The sequence below is a fragment of the Heterodontus francisci genome, chromosome 5 (genome assembly GCF_036365525.1).
Source record: "Heterodontus francisci isolate sHetFra1 chromosome 5, sHetFra1.hap1, whole genome shotgun sequence".
Taxonomy (NCBI): domain Eukaryota; kingdom Metazoa; phylum Chordata; class Chondrichthyes; order Heterodontiformes; family Heterodontidae; genus Heterodontus; species Heterodontus francisci.
Genome location: NC_090375.1, coordinates 9,443,756 through 9,467,623, shown reverse-complemented (window position 1 = coordinate 9,467,623; position 23,868 = coordinate 9,443,756). Strand labels below are relative to the sequence as shown.

Here is a 23,868-nt window from a genome sequence, read left to right as displayed (position 1 = left end):
CTCTTAATTGGGTATTAATTGCCCCTTAAAAGCCTCAATTGGTAGAGGGGCGGGAAGGCCGTCCATAGGCCTTCCCGTCACGGACTTGACTGGGTGGAGGTGAGAAGGTGGCGGTGTCCCCACCCACCACCATCCCGCCTGATTAAATGCCCTCACCGCCTCCAAACCCATCATGAAGGAGAGCATAAAATACCACCCTGTGGGGCACCCGTCATCCAATTAAGGATGGTGGACAGACTCGCGAAGTTGGAGGGCCAATAGGAGGCTGTCCAACACAGAAGAAGCTGTGTCTATAGTCCAGGTAAGGGAGAGACAGGGCGCCTCCATCTTGAGGCGTCCTCTCAACAACTTTAAAACATCTGAAATTAAAAATGGCCACAGCGGCCGGGCCACCGTTGTCGTGTGGAAACTGGATAGATGGGGGGAGGGCCTCAGAGTCTGCCTAGAGTGCTGACCCCTTGATCTGCCATTGGAGGCTGCCTCTAGGCAGTTACCACGCTCCTGGCGCTGGGATGGGGCGGGTTGCGGTCTGCAGGCCGACTTGAAAATTCCAGTCCATCTCTGATAATTGGCCTTTACCCACCCACGAGTGGTAATTTAGACGTTCCGCCACCGATCAGCTCTCCAGGAAAATGGCTTCTGGGCAGGATGGTACCGGCAAACTGGCACAGCAGTTGTCAGCATGAAATTACATGCCTGCCCGCATCTGTTCCTGTCCCCTTATTGGGGCAAAAATCCTGCCCATAGACTCTAAACAGCACAGAAACAGGCCATTCAGCTCTACTGGTCCATGCCACTGTTCATGTGTCACATAAGCATCTGCTCACCCCCTTCATCTCTCCCTGTCAACATATCCTTCTATTCCTTTCTCCCTTACGTATTTATCTAGCTTCCCCTGAAATGCATCTATGTTTTCCATCTTAAGTTCCACAATCTACTGATATTCAGCAGTTCTGAATCAAGCCGCTGCATTTGCAGGCCTGAAGAAAAGTGATGAATTTTTTTTTCTTCATTTTTAGAAGGAGAAAAGGCTGCAAAACTTACATGTCTTTGACTCTTGCTTCTCCCTGTCAGCCACTCTTCTTTCCTCATCAAAGTTTCGGTTTCTCATTTCACCGAGCATCCGTTCCACCTCCTCTAACTTGGGTGCAGTGCCAGCTGAATCAAGGGTGCTCAACGTCTTTATCATATCTGAAATGAAAGATGCAATTGGAAGAGTGATTCCTTTCCTAGCTTCTCCTTGCAAAGATGTCTTTTGTTATTCTAACACAATGCACATTTTCAGAAAATGCAATGCTGAAAATGATCAGTTCTTCCAAATCTGGCCTGTTTTCCATCCCTGATTTTAATTACTGTACCATCGGCGGTCATGCCTTCAGCTGCCTGGGCCCTAAACGCTGGAATTCCCTCTCTAAGTTTATGGTCACCTGTTCTAATATGTCGCTCAGTGTCAAAGTTTTGTCTGATTATACTCCTATGAAGCATCTTGAGATGTTTTACTACATTACAGGTGCTATATAAATGCAAACTTTTGTTGTTAACGCCAAACTCAACTTTGGTAAGGTGCGTTACCAACAGAAAACACATGAATGTTGGTGGTTCATTATTTTGTTGATTAATATACTTGGAACTTAGTTTTTGTGCACTTAGAGATTGATTTTTATTTCAAACTTGTTGCAATATGAAACTATTTTCCTACGTTGGGGTGGGGGCGGCGTCATTGACCAGACGAGGTGAACTCCTGGGGAAATTCCTGCTACCAAGAGGGAGTCCACCAGAGTCAAAGACGGAGATCTGGGAGCACTGCAATAAACCTTAAAAGATAGAAGAGTCCAGAAGGTATAGTTTCGTAGGTTTTGAAAGAAACTGAGGGATGAGAAGAGGACCCTATTCAGCCCTTAGCTTTCATTTGGAGTTGTTATCACTGCTGCCTTGAGCCCCTTCCATCAGGAAGTCTCTGGGAGTGATGGCAGGATGGGGTGAAGGGAAATCATGACTGATGTGGGCTGATCTGGTAGGCCTCAGCAGCTCATTATCTCACCATTTCCACTCATAAAGGGGTCAATTTCATGCAGGGTATCAGAAAAATATCTAGTCTATGATCTTTTAGCATGATGTGTGATGTTTTCTATTTGAAATGAATTGTGCCATCTGTGACTCAGCAGGTAGCATGAACTCTCTCCTCCGAGTGCGAAGATACTGGAGTACAAAATCTCAGCTGACCTTGCCAAGGCAGTACTGAGGGAGTGCAGCAGTGTTGAAGGTGCCGTCTTTCGGATGAGACATTAAACACTCTAGAGTGGACATAAAAGATCCCGTGGCTATTTTGATAAAAAGCAGTGGCGTCCTCCCCGGTGTCCTAAGTCAACATCACTAAAACAGATTATGTCGTCATTGTCACATTGCTGGATCTGTCTGTATGTGAAGTGGCTGCTGTGTTTCCTACATTACAACAGTGACTACACTTCAAAAGTAATTAATTGGCTGTTAAGTGCTTTGGGACATCCTGAGGTTGTAAAAGGCACTATAGAAATGGAAGGCTTTCTTTTTAAAGGCCATTTTCATTCAGCATTCGAGAGATCCAACAGCTACACAGAGCTATTCCATTTGCTGTAAAAATCACCTCACCTAAGATCTTCAACAGCACGCCTTCTACATTTGTCAGCATGTCTTGTGCACGTCGATTGGTCTCATCAACAGAAGTGAGCAAAACCTGAGTACTTCGAGAATTCTTTTCCGCCTTAAAATAGACATTTTCAGATCTTAGCACATCTTAAATTTACACAGACAATTAACCAGATAACTTCTCATAGAATGCTACAGCACAGAAGGAGGCTTTTCGGCCCATCATGCCTGTGCCAGCTCTTTGAAAGAGCGATCTAATTAGTCCCACTCCCCCAGCTCTTTCCCCATAGCCCTGCAAATTTGCTCCTTTCCAAGTATTTATCCAATTCCTTTTGAAAGTTACTATTGAGTCTGTTTCCACCGCCCTTTCAGGCAGCATATTCCAGATCACAACAACTTGCTACATAGAAAAATGTCTCCTCATCTCCCCTCTGGTCCTTTTTCCAAATACCTGAAATCTGTGTCCTTTGGCTACCCATCCTCCTGCCTCTGGAAAATGTTTCTCCTGATTTATTCTTATCAAAACTTCTCATAATTGAGTACACCTCCATTAAATCTCCCCTTAACCTCATCTTCTCTAAGGGGAACAATCCCAACTCCTCTAATTTCTCCATGTAACTGATTACCCTCATCTCTGGTATCGTTCTGGTAAATCCCTTCTGTACCCTATCAGAGGCTTTAACATCTATTAAATGTTTCAAAATGGTACAAAATAACACTTGCCTTTTCCTCGAGTGCATTAACATCTTGAATGAGATTCATGTTGTCGTCCTCCAAATTGTCAGTCTTTTTGACTTGACGCTCCACAGTGGCCCGATACACCTTCAACTGATTCTAAAATAGGGAACCATTTATACCATTTAATTTGTAGCACAAATTTGTTCTTTTTTTTTAAAAACTCTGTTTGCTTAGGAGAAGCATAAATTGTTTCCAATCTACCAAGGAATATCTTCAAGTTTAAAAAAAAATTGGTGCATTTATAATAAATCACTGTATTTTCTAACTTTAAACCTGAACTTCTGAGCGTAACTGATTTCCAATTTCCCCACCACTTTCATACCTTGTACTTACACACCCCCACACCTACTTACATATGCACACCACATGCTTATACATGCACACATGCAGCACTTTATCGCACTAATGGAAATTTTTTATGTTACACTGGTATTTTGTTTAAATAAATGATTGGTTTTAGCAATACGCAATGAAAATTGTGTCAGATTTTGCTTTGGGTTAGTCAGTCAAGTTTTGGAGACAGCCACAGAAGTAATAGAATAAGACATTGTGAAAGAAGACAAATTCGAGCCGAGTCTTAGATTTACCTCGGTGTGTTTTATGGCCCTGTCTAAGTTGTTCAGACGATGCTGTGCAGCAGCGCTTGTGGTTGCATTTTGAAGCTGGAATTTGATCTTTTGAAGATCGGAATCCATCTTGGTCAAGTCAAGCAACAGAGTTTCAACACAACTGTCGCATGCTGAAAAACAAAAGAACAGATTATCATGGATACTGTGCCACTGGCCACAGATTCATTAACAGAGAAGCTGAACACATAAGGCTGGATTATATGCACTTGCGGCCGAGAGTGCTAGTGGGTGTAAAAACACCACCATGCTGCTTCGCGGCCACAATAATGTGCCAGTTGGGCTGACCCTCCCAATCACGTGGGGCGGGCTCTCTGATGCTGGTAATAGTGTCAGCTGCCTGTGTGCAGGCACTGGCGCATTTTTCAAGGGCAGCCAGCTCTGCTGGCTAATTTACATTGTAAAGTTATACACCCCACCACTGTACTGATCAAAAATCTGTCACCTCTTTCCCAGCTCCCCAACAACAATTAAATGAAATATTTGCCCTATCTTCCACCCAAAAAAACACTTACCTTCAACATTTGACCTTCACCCCCAAACTGAACAAAGTGCAGAAGTCACTCCTTCCCACCATCCCCTACACTAGTACTGTAAATTTGACCCTGTGCACCGTCCCCCTCCCACTGCACTATCAAAAGCTCCCCCCTTCCCCAGCACTGTGGCGCCTGGATGGGAAAGTGAAGGTGTGTGAGTGCCAGCCGCCGCTCAGAAGATCGCGGTTGGGAGGGAAGATGACACTGAATTTTATTTAAATCTATCAACGTGCTTAATTTAAATATTCAAAGCCAGATCCTATCGCCCAGCGGCAGGGGGGCCGCCATAGAGCATTGTTGCCGCCGGGAAGATCGGGCCCGGCACTCCCAGCGCCGGAATCTGTGTCGGAACAATCTTCTGCACCCACCCCTGCCAGGGAGCCCGATGTTGAGAGCTCAGTAAAATCCCAGCCATAATGAGAAATTTTAAAATAGCAAAGAGAATGGAAGTGTAGGGAAATGAACTTGCAATACAAAGTACACTCCTGTCTAGGTATGGTTATCTTTTGAAGCTACCTTAACCTTGAAATTACTGCTGGCAATATTAGCAGGCCAGTGTTTAATTAATACACGTGAATGGTATCTTCTATCCCTTATCTTAATGCTGATACGAACCTGTTTATTTTAAAAGGTGCTGCTCAGTAATGGACCTTGTAGTGTTTGGCAGGGCAGGAAATAGATTAAATTGCACATGATCAGTGAAAACAAAGGCCATGCAGGCTTTGCCTGGAGGCAGCCATTTGGCTCATTGTGCCAATGCTGGCTTTCAGAAATCGATCAAATTAATTTAATTCCCTTTCCATGTAATTTTAAATTTTGTTTTCAAAGCACACAAAATCTAGACTGACACTCCCAGTGCAGCACTGAGGGAGTGTTGCACTGTCGGAGGGGCAGTACTGAGGGAGCGCTGCACTGTCAGAGGGGCAGTACTGAGGGAGCGCTGCAACATCAGAAAGGCAGTACTGAGGGAGCGCTGTACTGTCAGAGGGGCAGTACTGAAGAACACTGCAACATCAGAAAGGCAGTACTGAGGGAGCGCTGCACTGTCAGAGGGGCAGTACTGAAGAACACTGCAACATCAGAAAGGCAGTACTGAGGGAGCGCTGTACTGTTGGAGGGAAGTACTGAGGAAGTGTTGCACTGTCAGAGGGGCAGTACTGAAGAACACTGCAACATCAGAAAGGCAGTACTGAGGGAGCGCTGTACTGTCGGAGGGAAGTACTGAGGAAGTGTTGCACTGTCAGAGGGGCAGTACTGAAGAACACTGCAACATCAGAAAGGCAGTACTGAGGGAGCGCTGCACTGTTGGAGGGAAGTACTGAGGAAGTGTTGCACTGTCAGAGGGGCAGTACTGAAGAACACTGCAACATCAGAAAGGCAGTACTGAGGGAGCGCTGTACTGTCGGAGGGGCAAGATTGAGGAAGCACTGCAACATCAGAAAGGCAGTACTGAGGGAGCGCTGTACTGTCGGAGGAGCAGTACTGAGGGAGCACTGTACTGTCGGAGGGGCAGTACTGAGGGAGCGCTGTACTGTCGGAGGAGCAGTACTGAGAGAGCACTGTACTGTAGGAGGGGCAGTACTGAGGGAGCGCTGTACTGTCGGAGGGGCAGTACTGAGGGAGCGCTGCACTGTCGGAGGGGCAGTACTGAGAGAGCACTGTACTGTCGGAGGGGCAGTACTGAGGGAGCGCTGTACTGTCGGAGGGGCAGTACTGAGGGAGCGCTGTACTGTCGGAGGTGCTATTTTTCAGAGGAGACGTTAAACTGAGGTTCCCACACTTAGATGGGCATAAAGGATCCTATGGCACTATTTGAAAGAAGAGCAGGGAAGTTCACCTTGGTGTTTTGGACAATATTTATCCCTCAAGCAACATTACTAAAACAGATGATCTGGTCATTATCACACCGATGTTTGTGGGATCTTGCTGTATGCATTTCCTACATTACAGAGTGACTATACTTCAAAAGTATTTCATTGGCTGTGAAAGTGCTTTGGGACACCATGATACTCTGAAAAGTGCTGTAGAAATGCAAGTCTTTCCTTTTCTTTGATTTATCCACTTACTTTTAAAAAAATTAATGAATTCTGTTTCCACCATTTTCTGAGCGTTCCATCTTTGAAATACAATCTCCTAAACATCTTCTTGCTTTGCTGATGATCTGAAATTTATGCCTACTTATAGACTCATTCCCCACTTACCTTATCAAAACCTTTAAAATTATTGAACACCTAAATCAGATTTTCTCTTAACCTTCTTCAATCAAATGAAATAAGCACCAATTTCTGTAGTTCATAACTAAAGCCCCTCATCTCTTTTCTCACTCTATGCTATCAGGCAACTCCTCAGATACTGAAGCAGTCCGTGTCCATATGCAGCAAGACCTGGATAACATCCAGGCTTGGGCTGATGAGTGGCAAGTTACATTCGTGCCAAACAAGTGCCTTGCAATGACCATCTCCACCAACAGAGAATCCAACAATCTCTGCTTGACATTCAACGGCATTGCCATTGCAGAATCCCCCAATATCAACATCCTGAGGGTTACAATTGACCAGAAACTGAACTGGACCAGCTATATAAGTACTGTGGCTACAGGAGCAGGTCAGAGGTTGGGGATTCTGTGGCGAGTAACTCACCTCCTGACTCCCCAATGCCTATTCACCATCTACAAGGCACAAGTCAGGAGTGTGATGGAATACTCTCCACTGGATGAGTGCAGCTCCAGAATTTTGACACCATCCAGAACAAAGCAGCTGCTTGACTGGCACTCTTCCACGAACTTAAACATTCACTCCCTTTACCACCGATGCACAGTGGCAGCAGTGTTGATCCATAAGATGCACTGCAGCAACTCACCAAGGCTCCTTCAACAGCACCTTCCAAACCCGTGACCTCTACCGCTTAGAAGGGCAGCACCTGCAAGTTCCCCTCCAAGCCACACACCATCCTGACTTGGAACTACATCGCTGTTCCTTCACTGTCACTGGGTCAAGACCCTGGAACTCCCTTCCTAACAGCACTGTGGGTGTACCTACACCATATGGAGTGCAGCAGCTTGAGAAAGTGTCTCACCACCACCTTCTCAAGGGCAGTTAGGGATGGACAATAAATACCCACATCCCGTGAATGAAAAAAGATATTCATAGAATAAGACAGCACAGGAGACCATTCAGCCCATCGTGCCAGTGCCAGCTCTTTGAAAGAGCCACCCAATGAATCCCACTCCTCTGCCTTGTAAATTCTCTTTTAAAATTTACTATTGAATCATCATCTACCACCCTTTCAGGCAACACATTCCAAATCATAACAACACTCTGTGCCTTTTTTGTGCTCTTTGGTAACTCTTACCCTCAATCGAGTAAGCGTTTTTACCTTTCCCAAAGACAACATGACCACAGAACAGATCTGTTGAGTTTTTTTTTTACTTACTGTCGCACTTTTCATCAGAACTAGTGTCCTTTGGTTCTTCATTTGTGCAATCTGTGAAAAAAATAACACAAACAAATTAATTAATTGAACAAAGGAAGTTCAAAACTTAAAAGATTTTATGTACACATTCAAACATTATGGGCCGGATCTTTGATGGAGTGGGGCATCCCACTGTGTATGCTGTTAGTTAGACTTTTTCCTGCAGTCTTCAGCTTGAAATATATTTGTGCTGTCATTTGCTTGAAGTGCAAGCTGACAGTGGTGTGGTGAGGGTTACAGGGCCTCTGGGACCTCAGTGAATGACAGGACCAACAGTCTATCTCCTCAACTGGTGAGATTTACCGATTGAGAAAGAAACAGAGGAACAACCGAGAAGGAAATCGAGTGAATTAAGAGTCAAGTCAAATAACAGGGAGCGTTGAGCGTTATGCTGAATATACAGCACATAGAATGAGTACTTGTTTTTCCGGAGTGAATTTTGTTTATTAAGAATCCCATTTAGCTATGGCAGCGTTACAAAATAATGGAATAGAGGTTATGTCTGTGATATAGTCTGACATTGTTACCTGGGCAGTTGCCACATTGACCAGTCAATGGGTCACAACTTGTAGAACTTGAATGGCCACACTGACAAGGCCTACATTCACTGCCTATCTCCAGAGGGTTTCCGAAATAACCAGGCGCACACCTGCAGATTTAATTTTTTGTAAAAGTTAATGCAACATGTTCCTATAATCAGAAGATGCTAAAAAGAAAAACTCTCCAGTCCAGCATTACCACACTTTAGGAAAGATGTGAGGGTCCATGCGAGGATGCAGAGGAGATTTACCAGAACAGTTCCAGGGATGGGGGATTTTAGTTACAAGGTTAGGATGGAGAAGCTGGGGTGGTTCTCCTTGGAGCAAAAGGAGACAGAAGGGAGATCTGATAGAGGTGTACAAGATTATGACAGGTTTAGATAAGGCAGACAAAGAAAAGCTGTTCCCATTAGCTGATGTTACAAAGACTAGGGGACACAGATTTAAGTTTTTGGGCAAGAGATGCAGAGGGGATGTGAGGAAGAAATGTTTTGCACAGCGAATGGTAATGACCTGAGAGGGTGGTGGAAGTGAAGATGATGAATGATTTCCAAAGGAAATTGGATGGGCACTTGAAGGAAATAAACTTGCAGGGCTACGGGGATAGAGCGGAGTTATGGGACTGATTGGATTGCTCTACAGAGAGCTAGCATGCATATGATGCTCTGAATGGCCTCCTTCTGTGCTGTAATGACGCAGCAGGCAGCATCTGGCAGAGACAAGCAGAGTTAAAGTTTCAGGTTGATGAACTTCAATGGAAGGTCATTGACCTGAAACATTACAGTTACTTTTAACGTAACACAGCATGAGGTAGACCCACGAGATTGGGCGTAACAGCAGTTTTACTCCCTGCAACATATTCACTTCAGTCTGGAGTAACATCAAACCGGCTGTAAAACCAACGTTGTACCTGATCTTGTCAGTTTCTGGTGATTATGTTAAAATTGCCTCCCTTTGTTTCTGCCTCCACAGATGCTGCCTGACCTGCTGAGTATGTTCCAGCATTTTCCATTCTTAGTTCAGATTTCTAACATCTGGAGTCATCTTGTTTTGACGTTCCTATAATTGCTTTTCTTGATATATGATTCTTCCAAAATGCCTAGTTTGGCATCTATTAAATTAACATGCTACATAGCCAACACCCTCATCTCTGCAGTTTACCAGTTCACTGCACCATTCTCTGACAGGATACAAAGTCTTGCCTTCACAGAATCAGTGGGCTGAATTTTCCTGGTCCAATGAAGACAGGTTTGAAGATGTGACCAGCAGAAAAATTACAGATTCTTGTGTCTGGGCAGCTCTCCGACACATCCCACTTTCAAGCGATCTTGCCGGAGGTGGTGTCCCGGTGGCAAGCCAGGGAGCCAGCGACACCTCCTTTAAATGCCCACTCACCCCCTCCTGGAGCCGTGGGGATCAGCACGCTGATGCTCTTGCAACTCTGCCCACGCTTATTTTTTAACAATTTGACCCACACTGGAAAATTCAGTACATAGAATCTTACACAGGCAAACATTACTTCAGCCTGGCATTAGTCCAGATAGAATCATAGAATCACAGAATCATATACCACAGAAGGAAGCTTGTACCAGCTCTTTCAAAAAGCTATTCAATTAGACCCACTCCACCCTGCCCTTTCCCTATAGTCCTATAATCTTTTCCTTTTCAAGTATTTCTCCAGTTCCCATTTGAAAATTACGATTGAATCTGCTTTCACTGCCCTTTCAGGCAGCGCATTCCAGATCACATCAATCCAACATTAAGAGAACAACTTAATTTAGTATCAAGCAAATTAAAATGTTCCAGACTCTCTTCTTGCTCATGTCTTTAGCTCTTATGAATTATGAACAAATATCCTTTTAAGGTCCATTCTCATCTTTCAAGGCAGAATAGTCAGGCATGAGAATCTGTGCCTCTATTTCCCTGCCTGATAGACCCTTCCCAATGTTTGTCAATGGGGGGAATTTATCACAGTGGTGGGAGTCTCGATGTCGGGGGAAACTGATGCCGAGATCCTCGTGTCACTTCTTTTCTGGAAGGCCTGCTGAATTTAGTGCCAATCAGGCAAGGCTTCCATAGGATATAGGACCCCATAGAAATCCCACCCTTGGAGAGCTGCCGGCCAATCAGAGGCCTGCAGTTGCAGCGCCGCCGCGGAGGCAGTGGCGGCTGCTGTAACTGCAGCGACCAGACTCCAAGGGGTCGCACTGGAACCAGGCTTCAGATAGTTCAAGGCGGGAGGGAACGCCCGGGGTGGGGGTTGCAGGGGAGGGGGGTCGCTCGGCAGCAAGGGCAGTGGGGTTTACCTCAGCGGGTCCACCCTCCCACCCCTCCTTCCCGATGCCGGGTCCTCTGTTCAGGCACTAAGTGCCTTTGAACGAGGCCCCCCCGCCACCAAACTTGCTGCAGGAGAAAGCATAAAATTCCACCCAATGAGTGACCATTGAGTGCCAGTTACATAAGAGCATCAGAAATAGGAGCAGGAGTAAGTTATACTGCCCTTTGAACCTGCTTCGCCATTCAATAAGATCATGGCTGATCTTCTACATCAACTCTATTTTTCCGCCCTATCCCTATATCCCCTGATTCCCTTAATGCCCAAAAATCTATCATTCTCAGTACTGAATATACTCAACGATTGAGCAACCACAGCTCTCTGTGGTAAAAACATTCTAAAGATTCACAACCCTCTGAGTGAGGAAATTTCTCCTCAACTCAGTGGTAAATGGCTAAACTTTTAACCAGTGACTATGATCTCCATTCTTGAATTGCCATCCTGGGAGAAACAGTCTCTCAGCATCTACCCTGTCATGCTTTCTAAGAATTTTATATATTTCAATGAGATCACCTCTCATTCTTCTAAACTCCAAAGAATATAGACCCATTCTACTCAATTTCTCAATCTCAATTCTACCAGTAACCTGACTGTCATTGTGCTCAAAAAACAAACACTAACCTCTCGCATCTTGATCCAGTGTAGCCCGGTTTACACAAACACTGCAAGACGCCATTAATCTCACCACATCGCATGGCAAAACTGCAAACAAAACAATTAAAGGCTATCAATAAATCAAGCTACAATAGATTAATTGTACTAATCAGTAAATGAAACACTGAAATAGAACAGAGTCAATCATGTGAACCTTACTTGTTGGAGGATTGTGTGTATGGACAAGGACAGGGACTGCAGACGGCTTGGGCAGCATTTCCAAAGAAACCTGATTTGCATCGTTCACAGTGATCCCCTTCTGTGTTATGTTTACAATCCTGTTACAGAAAAGAGCAGCAGTTTATTTAACATAATATTCATTCAACTCGCTTAAAAGGAGCTGTGTCCTTTAATTTTAAGAGTGAAAACTTGGAAGTGAGGAGGAATTAACAGATATTAAGAAGACATAGATGAACAGGTGAAATGAGTAGATATGTAAGCAAAATACTATGTATGCTGGAAATCTGAAACAAAAACAGAAAATGCTGTAAACACTCAGCAAGTCAGGCAGCATCAGTGGAGAGAAAAGCAGAGTTAATGTTTCAGGTCAATGACCTTTCTTCAGAACTGGCAAAGGTTAGAAATGTAATAGGTGTTGAGCAAATAAAAGGGGTGGGGGGGGGGGGGCATGGGGAAGAGTATGGGGAAGAAGAACAAAAGAGAAAGTCTATGATAGGGTGGAGGGCAGGAGACATTAAGGGGTGAAATTTATGTTGCCACTGCCATGATTGGCGGCAGCCGTAAACTATGGCGGCCTGCACACGCGGGCTGAGCTTCGCGGAGCCATTGCGATATTAAACGCAGCAGCTCATTTAAATGGCTGGGACAGACTGACCCCCCCCCCCCCCCCCCAATGAAATGGAGGGGGTGGGCGGTCCGTCCCCAGCAATGGCACCAGGCGCCACTGCGCAGGCGCAGACGCAGTTTTTAAAGGGCTTAGAGCCCTACATTGTTATTTAAATTTTTAAAGTGACAGTCATGTAAAACTTATTTAAATTAATTCAATAGAAGTTTCTAGCCCCTCTCCCACCACCCCTCCCCAATAACCATACAAATCATCCTTGCCCTCTCCCCCACCTAAAGTACTTAACTTGTGTACGTGACCTATCCCTCCCAAAATTCAAAAACTTTTAACTTCACCCCTTCCCATCATCCCCTACACCAATCAGATTAGTTTCACCCCGCTCCCTCCCCCACTGAAATACTTACCTGTTTCCCCCCCCCCCCAGTGTCTCGTACCGGATCTCCGGACGCGCGTGAGTGCCGGCCACTGGCACCAATTTGGCACTGGAACAGACGGTGGGAGCGGGTAAGTCATTCATTCATTCATTTGCATTTTTTGAACTATGTTAATTTGTCTCCCATCGCCAAGCGACAGGAGGGCTGCCAGGAGGGCTCACCACCGCCGGCAATATTGGGCTGTGCCTTCCTGGCATCGAGGCCCGTGGCAGGCCTCTGCCAGAGGCATTTTCCAGCCTCCCCACCCCCACCCCGCTCGCCACAACCTGCGATGTCAGGGGCGGGGGGGGGGGGGGGGGTGGGGGGGGCGGCTGGAAAATCCAGTCCAAAATGACAAAAGGTTTCATGGTACAAAGCCAAGTAAAGAAACAAAAGATGCGTCTGGATGAGGTGTAGATGGCAGTGTAGCAGCTGTCCAAATACATAGTAATGGCTTTAATGTTGAAAGCTGTTCCTCAAGCTTGCGTTGTACTTCACTGGAACACTGTAGCAGACCAAGGACGGAAAGATCAGAATGGGAGCTAGGTGGAGAATTAAAATAACAAGCGACAGGAAACTCAGGGTTGCACTTGCGGACTGAAAGGAGGTGTTTCGCAAAGCAGTCATCCAGTCTGTGTTTAGTCTCCCCAATGTACAGGAGATCACATTGCGAGCAGTGAGTACAGTATACTAAATTGGCAGATGCAATCTATCGCAGAGAAGGGTGAAGTGACACATTTTAGGAGGAAGAATGAGGAGAAGCAATATAAAATAAATGAGACAATTTTAAAGGGGTGTAGGAACAGAGAGACCTGGAGGTGCACTAACCTGATGGGCAATAAGTGCTGGCCTAGCCAGTGACGTCCACGTCCCATGAACGAATAAAAAAAATCTTTGAAGGTGGCAGGCCAACTCGATAAGAATGTTAAAAATATGGGATCCTTGACTTTATGAATAGAGGCATACAGCACAAAAGTAAGCAAGTTATGCCAAACTTTTATAAAATTGCTGGGTAGGCCTCAGCTGATAGTGAATGGGATGAATTAGATAGCTCTTTCATAGAGCCAGCACAGGCATGTTGGGCTGAATAGCCTCCTTCTGCATTGTATGATTCTATGTTAACGATAGAACCATTGAGATTACAATTTGTCAAATAAAAGTATATATTAAAAAAAACTGAAAAAGTTATGTTTATTTAATTACAATTTTATGAACATAATGCCAAATAAAACATATAATTGAAACAAAATCTTAGTACTCCAGTTACGCCACCAAAGCTTCATCTTGCAAGATCACAGCTATGTGTTCCCACCCATCTGTAGTCTGATTCCTATCCTCAGGCAGTATAGACATGCTTCAGTTGACAGGCTGGCGTGTGGATTAAAAATTAAAATCTGTTTTTATAACATTGCCTTAAGGATACATTAATTTTTTTTTTAAGTCTTGACTCACATCAATAGATCTCCATTTATTTTGTTCCTGAATGTTGTCACTCTCAAGCTTCATGACTTTTAAACAAACTTCACATCTTGCCATATTAGTCATCAGTTCTCGTTTAAAATGTACGATTCAATCAAATAGCCTTGAGACATCGCACCGCAAGGAGTGAACACTTGAAATTCACAATAAGTTCTTTCTTTATATTGAAATCTTACTTTACAGTGATTCTGTACAGAATGGTTCACACACAGAGTTTCCGTGAGGAAAAATCCTAATATTTAGTCAAATGTATTAAGTGCCAAAGTTTCATTTAATTGCCTTCAACACATTGCAAGAGACTTTTATACTTGTTGTGCTTTCCATACACATCTCGCTTTAACCTCAGCCAGTCCTAACCCAAAGCTGTATAATAAATCTTAATCCAGCAGTGAATCACATTGTGAGTCACTGTTCCAGATGAGTTCACATTCCTATCGAACTGCACTATTACAGCAAAACAGTTAAAACAAAATGCATTGGAGAAAGGGTTTTAGAACAAAGAACCTGCATAAACTAAAAAGAATCTGTAAAAAAATTGTCACTAACCATTTAAAGGTAAATCTATATTGTATTCAGAAATGTATCAACATAATGTGTTTTAAAGTGTTCTGAGAAAATCATAGAATGATACAGAACAGGAGGCCGCCAGTTGGCCCATTGTGACTGCTGCTCTTTGAATGAGCTGTCCAATTAGTCCCACTCCTTTCCCATAGGAGAGGGACCTCAAACAGGTGTTAGGCCCCATAAACAAAGCCTGTTGTTTATCCCTACCCAACATGGCGGATTCTGACAGAAAATGTGTGCACACTTCCTCCTCTCCAAATTCTGATCTCCTGATCCTCACTTGCCTGAGGGCTGCTGCAATGCGAGATGTCCAATCTTGGTTTACTCTGGTTTACTTTTGCACCAGGGGCCAGCTCCATTGAAATAAATCCTCATATTGGGAGCACCTTGGGCCTCACCATTCAGGCAAAGGGGAGTGTCCCCCTGTTCCTCTGAGCACCCAAAAGTTTGAACATAAGGATTTATAAGGTTATTAGATTACTACAAGTTACTAACCAGCGGACTAATAGTTTATAATAGCTGGATTTTAACAAACAACTAACTAATTATCATAAACTAAGATTTAGCTTTATTAGAACCCTTCTTTGTAGTATGGTAAAGTGGAATAACTTAGGAAATAGGGCACAGTGTGGACAAGATGTCAAGGCAGAGGGATTCTGGGAGATTATGTCAAGTTTTAAAATGCTTACTTGCAGCAAAAGGGTAAGACCTTGAGAGTATACAGTGAAAACAGTTTTTGCATATATTTGCCTTGTAATGAGATAAGAAACCTCGAAATGTAAAAGCATTGAGATAAAGTAGTCAGCGCAAATCTGAAAGGTTAGCAACCATCACAAAATGATCCTTGGCTGGTGAAGAAAGGCATCCTTTAATACAAGACTAATCACTGATTGGGAGTGGGGAGGGTTAACTGGAAAACTTCCAAGATAAAAGAAATCTTGAAATAAAAATAAAAAGTGCTGGAAAATACTCAGCAGGTCTGGCAGCATCTGTGAATAGAGAACTAAAGTTAACGTTTCAGGTCAGTGACCTGAAATCCTGTCTTTGATGCTGTATGGCAGAGAATCTTCGAACAACAAGAGACAAGAGAAACTGAGAAAGACAGAGACCGACCAAAAAGCTTGAAGACCCCAAAGCTGCAAAAGAAACTAGTCATGCGCTCTGCCATCCTGAATCTAATACGGGCAGTATCTGTGTTAGACTGTTAATTACTGCCTGAGTTTGTGACTATGGCTTATCAAAAAACTTAACAAACTTGTCCTTACCTTTATCGCAATAAAGTTAATTCATAACAAGCTTTGTGCTGCCAAGTCTGTTCTTACCTAAGAAGGGGGTATAAAATACCCCTATCTTATCAAATCTTACAGATCAATTTCTTGATCTCTTGTTTCTAATATGGAAACAATACTTGCAGCAATGATGAGTAGAAGATAAAGTTAGAACATTAAAGTCCTGCTATTGTGAGCCACGCTGCCTGTGTGATTTCCTGCTTGGAGCATGTGGCTGTGAAATTACTCCCATAGAAATCCATTCCGGTCCTCATGCTGGAATTTAGTAGTTGGTCTTAAGGGTCATAAACAATAAGGATAATTCATGACATTTTATCATCCATGAATGGGATTAAATCAGTATTTAGGTTTGAATATTTTATGGTATCAATAAACTGAATGTAAACACAGCAGGTACTGTTCAGTGAAAAGAATGAGATTTAGGCTGAATTTCTAGGCTAAAAAATCCCACAATTTCTAAGCAGAGTTTTTTGCTATCTGGTATTGTGTTCAAGTGATTTACAGATCAGATAGAGGTCTTTAAGATTATGAAAGTGTTCGAGAGGGTAGATGTGGAGAAGACGTAGAGGTTCAAGATGGCAGCTCACCACCACCTTCTCAAGGGCAGTTAGGGAAGGGCAATAAATGCTGGCCTGGCCAGTGACGCCCACATCCCATGAACGAATAATAAAAAAAAGTGTTTCCATTTTCAAGCGAGACCAGAACTAGTAGCTAATAAATTCAATAGGGAATTCAGGAGAAACTTCTTTACTCAGAGAGTGGCGAGAATGTGGAACTCATAGCCGCAAGGAGTGGTTGAGGTGAACAGTATAGATGTATTTAAGGGGAGACGATGAACAGATGAATAGAAGGATATGGTGATGGGGTTAGATGAAGAAGGGTGGGTATGGAGGCTTGTGTGGAACATAAATGCCGACATGGATTTGTTGGGCTGAATGTTCTGTTTCTGTGCTATAAATACTTTGTAATATTTTGTACAGTGTAATCAAAAGCTACATCTGGTTACTTACAATACATCTTCCAGATCGATCTGCACATTTGTCAGAATGTCCATGACAGCGACAAGGAACACACCTTCCCAGGAAGAAGCCATTCCGTTCTCTGTAGTATCCAACGCTACATTGCTATTAAAGATAAATATTGAAGTAAGTGTAAGCTAAAATTTACTCTGAGAGAGAGGGGCAGTGAGATGTAGGGATACACATATCCAAATCACCAAAAGTAGTGATGCAGGTTAATAAGGCAATAAAAAAACAAAGCTCTGGGGTTCATTTCTAGAGGGATAGAATTGAAAAGCACAAGATGTTATGTTAAACTTGTACAGAACTTTAGTTAGATCACACTTTAGAATACTGCACACAGTTCTGGTCTTCATGTTATAAAAAGGATACAGAGGCACTGGAGAAGGTGCAAAAAAGATTTACAATGGATATACCAGAACTGAGAGAATACAATTATCAGGAAAGATCGAAAGGCTGTGGCTCTCTTCTCTAGAAAAAGTGAAGGCTTAGGGTTGACCCGATAGAGGTCTTTAGAGGGATAGGGATATAGAGGGATGTAGAGAAAATGTTTCCACTTGCGGGCAAGAACAAAACTAGAGGCCATAAATATAAAACACAGTCACCAATAGGAAATTCAGGTGTGTTGAGAATGTGGAACGCGCTACCACATGGAGTAGTTGAGGTGAATAGCATAGATACATTTAAGGGGAAGCGAGATAAGCATGAGAAAGGAAGGAAGAGAAGAATATGCTGAGGGTGAGATAAAGCAGGATGGGAGGAGGCTCGCGTGGAACATAAACATTAAAATGGAACCATTGGGCTGAATGGCTGTAATTACCATGTAACTCTATGTAATAAGCTAACATTTATTCCCAAGATAAAGAAAAAGAAAGGAAAATAAGATAACTAGATATAAAACCATCAAAATCATCAGTTAGAGCACTGCGTGCAGAATTGGGCTCCACACACAGGAAGCATATTGAAACTTTAGAGAGGGTACAATGCTGAGTCATTGGGATGCTGCCTGTTGTGAGGAAGTACAAATCTAAAGAAAAATGTGAAAAATTGGTCCCTTACAAGTGATATGATAGAAATATTTAAAGTTATGAAAGGATAGGTCAAAATAGATAGAAACAAACCATTTCCAGTAGGTGAGGGGTCTAGAACGCAAGGCCATAGGTGTCAGCCATGGCTCATGGGTAGCACTCTCACCTTTGTGTCACAAGGTTGTGGGTTCACAGTTCCACTAGAGAGTCTTGTTACATTATCTAGGTTGACATTCCCATGCAATACTGAGGGAAGGCTGCACAGCTAGAGGGGCTATTTTTTAGATGAGTTAAACTGAGATCCCTATCTGCCCTCTCAGGTGGATGTAAAATATCCCATGGCCACTATTTCAAAGAAAAGCAGGGGAGTTCTGCCCAATGTCCTGGCCAATATTTATCTCTCAATCAACATCACTAAAACAGATTTATCTGGTCATTTAACTCATTGCTGTTTGTGGGATCTTGCTGTGTGCATTTGGCAGCCATCTTTCCCTATATTACAAGAGTAACTATACTACTTCAGAAAACACTTCTTTGGCGCTGAAGAGCTTCGGGACACCCTGAAGTTGTGAATAGTCCGATATAAGTAAGTGTTCTTTCCTTTCAAAATATAAGAGATTTAAAATAGAGTGCGAGAGAAACTTCTTTATCTAGAATTGTAAAGCTGTGGAATTCACTTTCAGCGTTAGTGAAACTATGTCAACATTCAAGATTAGATCAGAGAGGAGGATGATGGAAAAGGGGATTCATGAATATGGGAACAGGGTGGGTAAACATGATTAGGACTATTTGTTCGTACAGAGAGTAAACTTCAACATGAGCTGTTTTTAGTTTGTAACTTCTATGTGTTTCTGAATCATACAGCGCATAAGGAGGCCATTCAGCCCATTGTGCTGGCCCTTTGAAAGAGCTTTCAAATTAGTCCCACTTCTCCCTTTCATTTCACTCATAGACCTGCATTTTTTTTCCTTTCAAGTATTTATCCACTTCCCTTTTGAAAGTTACAATTAAATCCGCTTCCACTGCCCTTTCAGGCAGCGCATTCTAGATCACAACAACTCACTGTATAAATACAATTGTCCTCAGTTGAGAAAAGTAACCTTTGTAATATTCGCTCCCATTAAAATTTGTGCAATCTTGGTCATTCCTCTCATCCAACGGAGCCACAACAATACTTAGAAAAGTTCCAGCAACTTTCAAGTTCACAGCTTTTTAAAAGAATGCATTAAAGTAAACATTTACCTTTATCCCCAAAGACAAGTACCAAAAATTGCATAATACTAAATAATTCTGGAAAACTCTTCATGTTCTTTGTATCTTATTTAATTGGAAATGGAACTAAGTTCATGCACACAAAACTAAAGATTTATTTAAACCATAGAATTGTTTTCCTTCTCATTTAAGTTTAATCGAGTTGAATATTACCTGTCTGCAGTTGATTCTCCTACTGCTGCTATTCAAGGAAACATTTTGTGGAGTCTGTGGTATATTCTTTGGTTTATCCCTTGGTCTCATCCCTGCTAAACATGATCCAATAATCGATAACAAGACAGCCAGGACACTGAGTCTCTTCATTCGCACCATATTCATGGGCATCCTTTAGACTTCAAGCTTGCAGGGGAATACCTCAAGTTATGGAATTCACCACTGAATGCCTCTCTTATACCCGTTGCCTGTACTCGGGGTGAATCAGAGTTATAAGGTGTCTGACGCTCTACCTTTAAACCCTGCCTTCCTCTGACTCAGGATTTATAACAGCTATAATCACTAATACAACACCGACAAATCAGACAACGCATTCACAGGTCTAGTTGGTACTAGTTGGAAGGTGTGGCAGCCACACACCTTTTTTACGTCTGGACTGAGACGTGTCTAGACAATCGCTCAATCATTTCATATTGTAAAACTGAAATGCTGAAGCATTGCTTTCCCCTTAGAGCATTTATTTTCTCCACCAGGATTATCATCATAGAGACACAAACAATGAAAGAATAATGCAGTGTTCACCTCTTCAGTTTACACATTTATAAGAAATTAGATAACCTCATTTGTACTTTTGTTAAATGTGTGTAAAGATACTAGATAAACAACCAGATTCATCTTTCAAGTAAACCCATGCTTTTCAATTCGAGGCTTTTAGTGCAGGAAATGTTCACTTTTTTATTTTTTAAAACTATTTTTCATTGCTGTCTTCATTCTCTTATTAATTCCAAACTTGGCTTTCCTTCCAGAGGAACACTGGAACAGGAAGAGGCCACTCAGCCCTCAAGCCTGTTCTGTTATTCCATTAGATTATGGCTGATCTGTACCTTAACCACATTTACCTACCTTTGCTCCATATCCCTTTATGCCTATCATTTCTGTTTTTGAAAGATTAAACAGGATGAGGTTCTTTTCCCAAAATGGATGATTGAGATCTTTAAGATTACGAAAGCATTTGATTGGGGAGTCTCCACTTTCCGGGGAGACCAGAACTAGGAGCCATAAATATAAGATAGTCACTAATAAATCCAATAGTGATTTCAGAAGCAACCTCTTTACCCAGAGAATGGTGAGAATGTGGAATTCACTACCACATGGAGTAGCTGATGTGAATAGTATTGATTCATTGTCGGGGAAATTACTTCAATATTCTATTGGCATGAATGATATTTGGTGATATTAGTTGCCTTGACTAGCCCACCATATTTTTAGATAGGTAACAAACAGCTAACCAAGGGTAAAAAAGTCAATCAGATGGTAAATTTAGGAGGGAATCCCAATGGAGGCTTGAGATTTCTTTGTTTACCTGTGTGCCTTTCCCAACTCTAGTCAGCAACAACTTGCATTTATATAGCACTTTTAACATTATTACAGAACAGCATTATCAAACAAAACTTGCCACCAAGCCACATATTAGGGCAAATGCTTGGTCAAAGAGGTAGGTTTTAAAGAGCGTCTTAAAGCAGAAGGAAGAGGTGGAAAGGCGGTTTAGGGAAGAAATTCCAGATCTTCGGGCACAGGCAACCGAAGACATGATGCCAACGGTGGAGCAATGAAAATCTGGGTGTGCAAGAGGCCAGAATTGGAGGAGTAGAGAGATCTCGGAGGGTTGTGGGGTTGGAAGAGATTACAGAGATAGGGAAGGGGGAGGCCATGGAGGGATTTGAAAACAAGGATTACTGAATGCAAATGGAGAGACAAGAGAACTGAGCAAACTGAAGCAAGCAAAATGAACAGATACAATGAACATGAGAATGGTCAACTATAGCAAAACAACTAGAAAAACCGATCAAGAAAAGCAAGAATTTGGAAAATACAGAAAGAGACAGAAAGCAAGAAGAGATAAAGAATAGATGAAAGAATCAGAAACAATGAAAGACTTGTGAAGAATAAAAATACTTGTTTAATAAAAAACAAGAAAAAAGAGCATATTTTGAAGCAACCAGTGTTCAGAATCAGAACTAAGAGAGTGACAAATAAACAGGAGGAGATGTGACTGGGATTGACTTGAAAATTTATAGAGGTTATGATTAAGCCCGAACAGCTACTCCAACAATTATGAACAGTCCCATTTGTGCAGCTGACTCATAGGGTGGAATCTTATGCCCTTTAAAATATTCATAATGCGGGACCATATCCAGGTCCTGACCCCGCACTTGCTGGCACAATCCCCTGGGAGGCGGCCTCCTAATTGTCTGCCTCTGCATCCGCTGTCCGTTTAAGGACAGTGGGTGGGTTCCTGGGGCTCCAGGTGGATAGCTGCTGCTGCCTTTGATGATCCGCCTCTGGCAAGATCACTTGGAGAGGGGAATGTACTGGACCACTATGCCTTAATAGCCAAATTTCCTCCTGGTCCCAGCTTCATTCCCCCTGCCTATTTACACCTTGCCTTCTCTCTTATTGCGAACATACTTATTTCCTGTTTACACAATCCATCCCAAGATGATCACATGCAATGATATATAGTTATGCCATAACATCCAAATGTTTTTGCTTTGAAGTGCACAACACAATATTTTTAAAGTACAATTAGTTTTGTGACATTTATTAATAGTGAGTACCACATGTCTAACCTCCTATAAAATACAAACAAATGGAGTAGCACTTGGGAAAAGGAAGGATACTTAAGAAAGTTAACATTAAGGTCTTGAAAAATACGTAGATAGGATTGTGATACTGAGCAAGTCATGGCCAGAGTTTAAGTACTAGGACGTTGCGTGCAGCAGATGAAGGCACTGTCTGCAAACTTACATCTCCACCCAGAGTTTGAGAAGCCACGCCAATGTCAGGCACATGTTACTTCAGTCTGACATTAGTCCAGTTACGATCATAGAGCAGGGTTTTCCTGCTCTGGGGTGTCGGGCTGGGAGGTTGTGAGGTGGAAATATACAGGGAGCTGCGCCGGGATGTCTCCTCAATGTCCCCGCTACCGGGGATGTTTCCTATTAGGGGTAAATTTTCCCAACCCACTGGGATTTTGCTGATGGCGGAGCAGTCCCCCTGCTGGGTGGCCTCCCTGCAACTATCCGCTGGGGGCCATTATAGCCAGAGGCTCCAAGCCTCAAAGAGGTGAAGCAGGGAAGGCTGCCCTCCCACAGCCCCAATGGGACATCGAGAAGGGCCTGCCTACCTGTCCCTTCTGGTTTTAAGTTTTTCACTTACCTATCTGAGGCATTTTGAGGCATCCTCTCAATCTCCGACCTACCTCAGCAGCATCCACCTCTCCCAATTAGGAGGCCGCCTCCAGTAAAATTTCTGAGCCTATCCCACTGCCAGCAAGTGCGGGCTCGGGATCCCCATTTGGTCCTGACGTCGGGGTCCTGAAGCCATTGGAAAAATCCTGCTCATAGAATCACAGAATCATATAGCACAGAAGGAGGCCATCCGTCTGTGCTGGCTCTTTGAAAGAGTTATCCAATTAGTCGCACTCTCTTGCTCAGTCTCCATAGTCCTGCAATCGGGAATAGTTTCTCTCTATTTACTCTGGGATTATGGAGAAGTTGCAGTGGAGTGGGACTAATTGGATAACTCTTTCAAAGAGCTGGCACAGACATGATATGACTTTATGATTCTATGAATTGCACAAAGATGTATCATCAGAATATTAAAAGACTCCAAGACAATAGTGCAACTATCTATAATTGGAACTGAATTCAAAGTTGCTGGATATCATCGACTTAAAATATATGCAGTAGTACCAGAGAGTATATTTCTTAGGCAACCCCTCTCTTCCTATTATATCTCAGGTTTAGCATTGTCATGTTACAAAATAGATCATTTGATGCAGAGCTGCTCTGAAAAAACCTGGCAGTTATAATGGCAGTGATTAATGATGGTAATGGAAGACTACATGTCCCAATAATGAAAAACCAAATGGAAATAATAAAATGTACCAATTATAAATATTAAACAATGTTTGAAAGATTTTCAGAGTTTTTCTATGACACTTTGGATTTAACATTATTACTCAATCCCCACAAGCGTAATCTATTGCTTATTTTCAATACTTTTTACACAGCTGAAAGTTAATTATTCTTGGCCTAGGCTCATGAAAACATAAGACTATGAAAAGTTACATCAAAATCATATTTGCTTTTCTAGATTAAAACAAAAGGAGATTACTAAACGACTAGTCATGCAAACAAGCACCTCTCATTTTCCATGTATATTTGCATAACTGAGGACATAATGTCCTATTAGACTGTTTCACTGTCACAGAAACTTGATACCAATTTTCTAATATCAAACTACAGTCCCCACCAATG

At 42.7% G+C, this 23,868-nt stretch overlaps 1 protein-coding gene across 3 annotated transcripts in view; it reads right to left on the bottom strand.

Moving 5' to 3' along the window:
* lama3 (laminin, alpha 3) overlaps positions 1 to 23,868 on the bottom strand; it is a 456,248-nt gene that overhangs the window by 73,133 nt on the left and 359,247 nt on the right. For all 3 annotated transcript variants that reach the window (XM_068031084.1, XM_068031086.1, XM_068031085.1), the window contains 9 exons: positions 17,085 to 17,198; positions 11,684 to 11,802; positions 11,492 to 11,572; positions 8,524 to 8,645; positions 7,958 to 8,008; positions 3,951 to 4,102; positions 3,349 to 3,459; positions 2,629 to 2,740; positions 1,045 to 1,191 (listed from right to left, as the gene is read on the bottom strand). In XM_068031084.1, the coding sequence (XP_067887185.1) occupies positions 1,045 to 1,191; positions 2,629 to 2,740; positions 3,349 to 3,459; positions 3,951 to 4,102; positions 7,958 to 8,008; positions 8,524 to 8,645; positions 11,492 to 11,572; positions 11,684 to 11,802; positions 17,085 to 17,198 (1,009 nt within the window). The remainder of the gene's footprint in view (positions 1 to 1,044; positions 1,192 to 2,628; positions 2,741 to 3,348; positions 3,460 to 3,950; positions 4,103 to 7,957; positions 8,009 to 8,523; positions 8,646 to 11,491; positions 11,573 to 11,683; positions 11,803 to 17,084; positions 17,199 to 23,868) is intronic.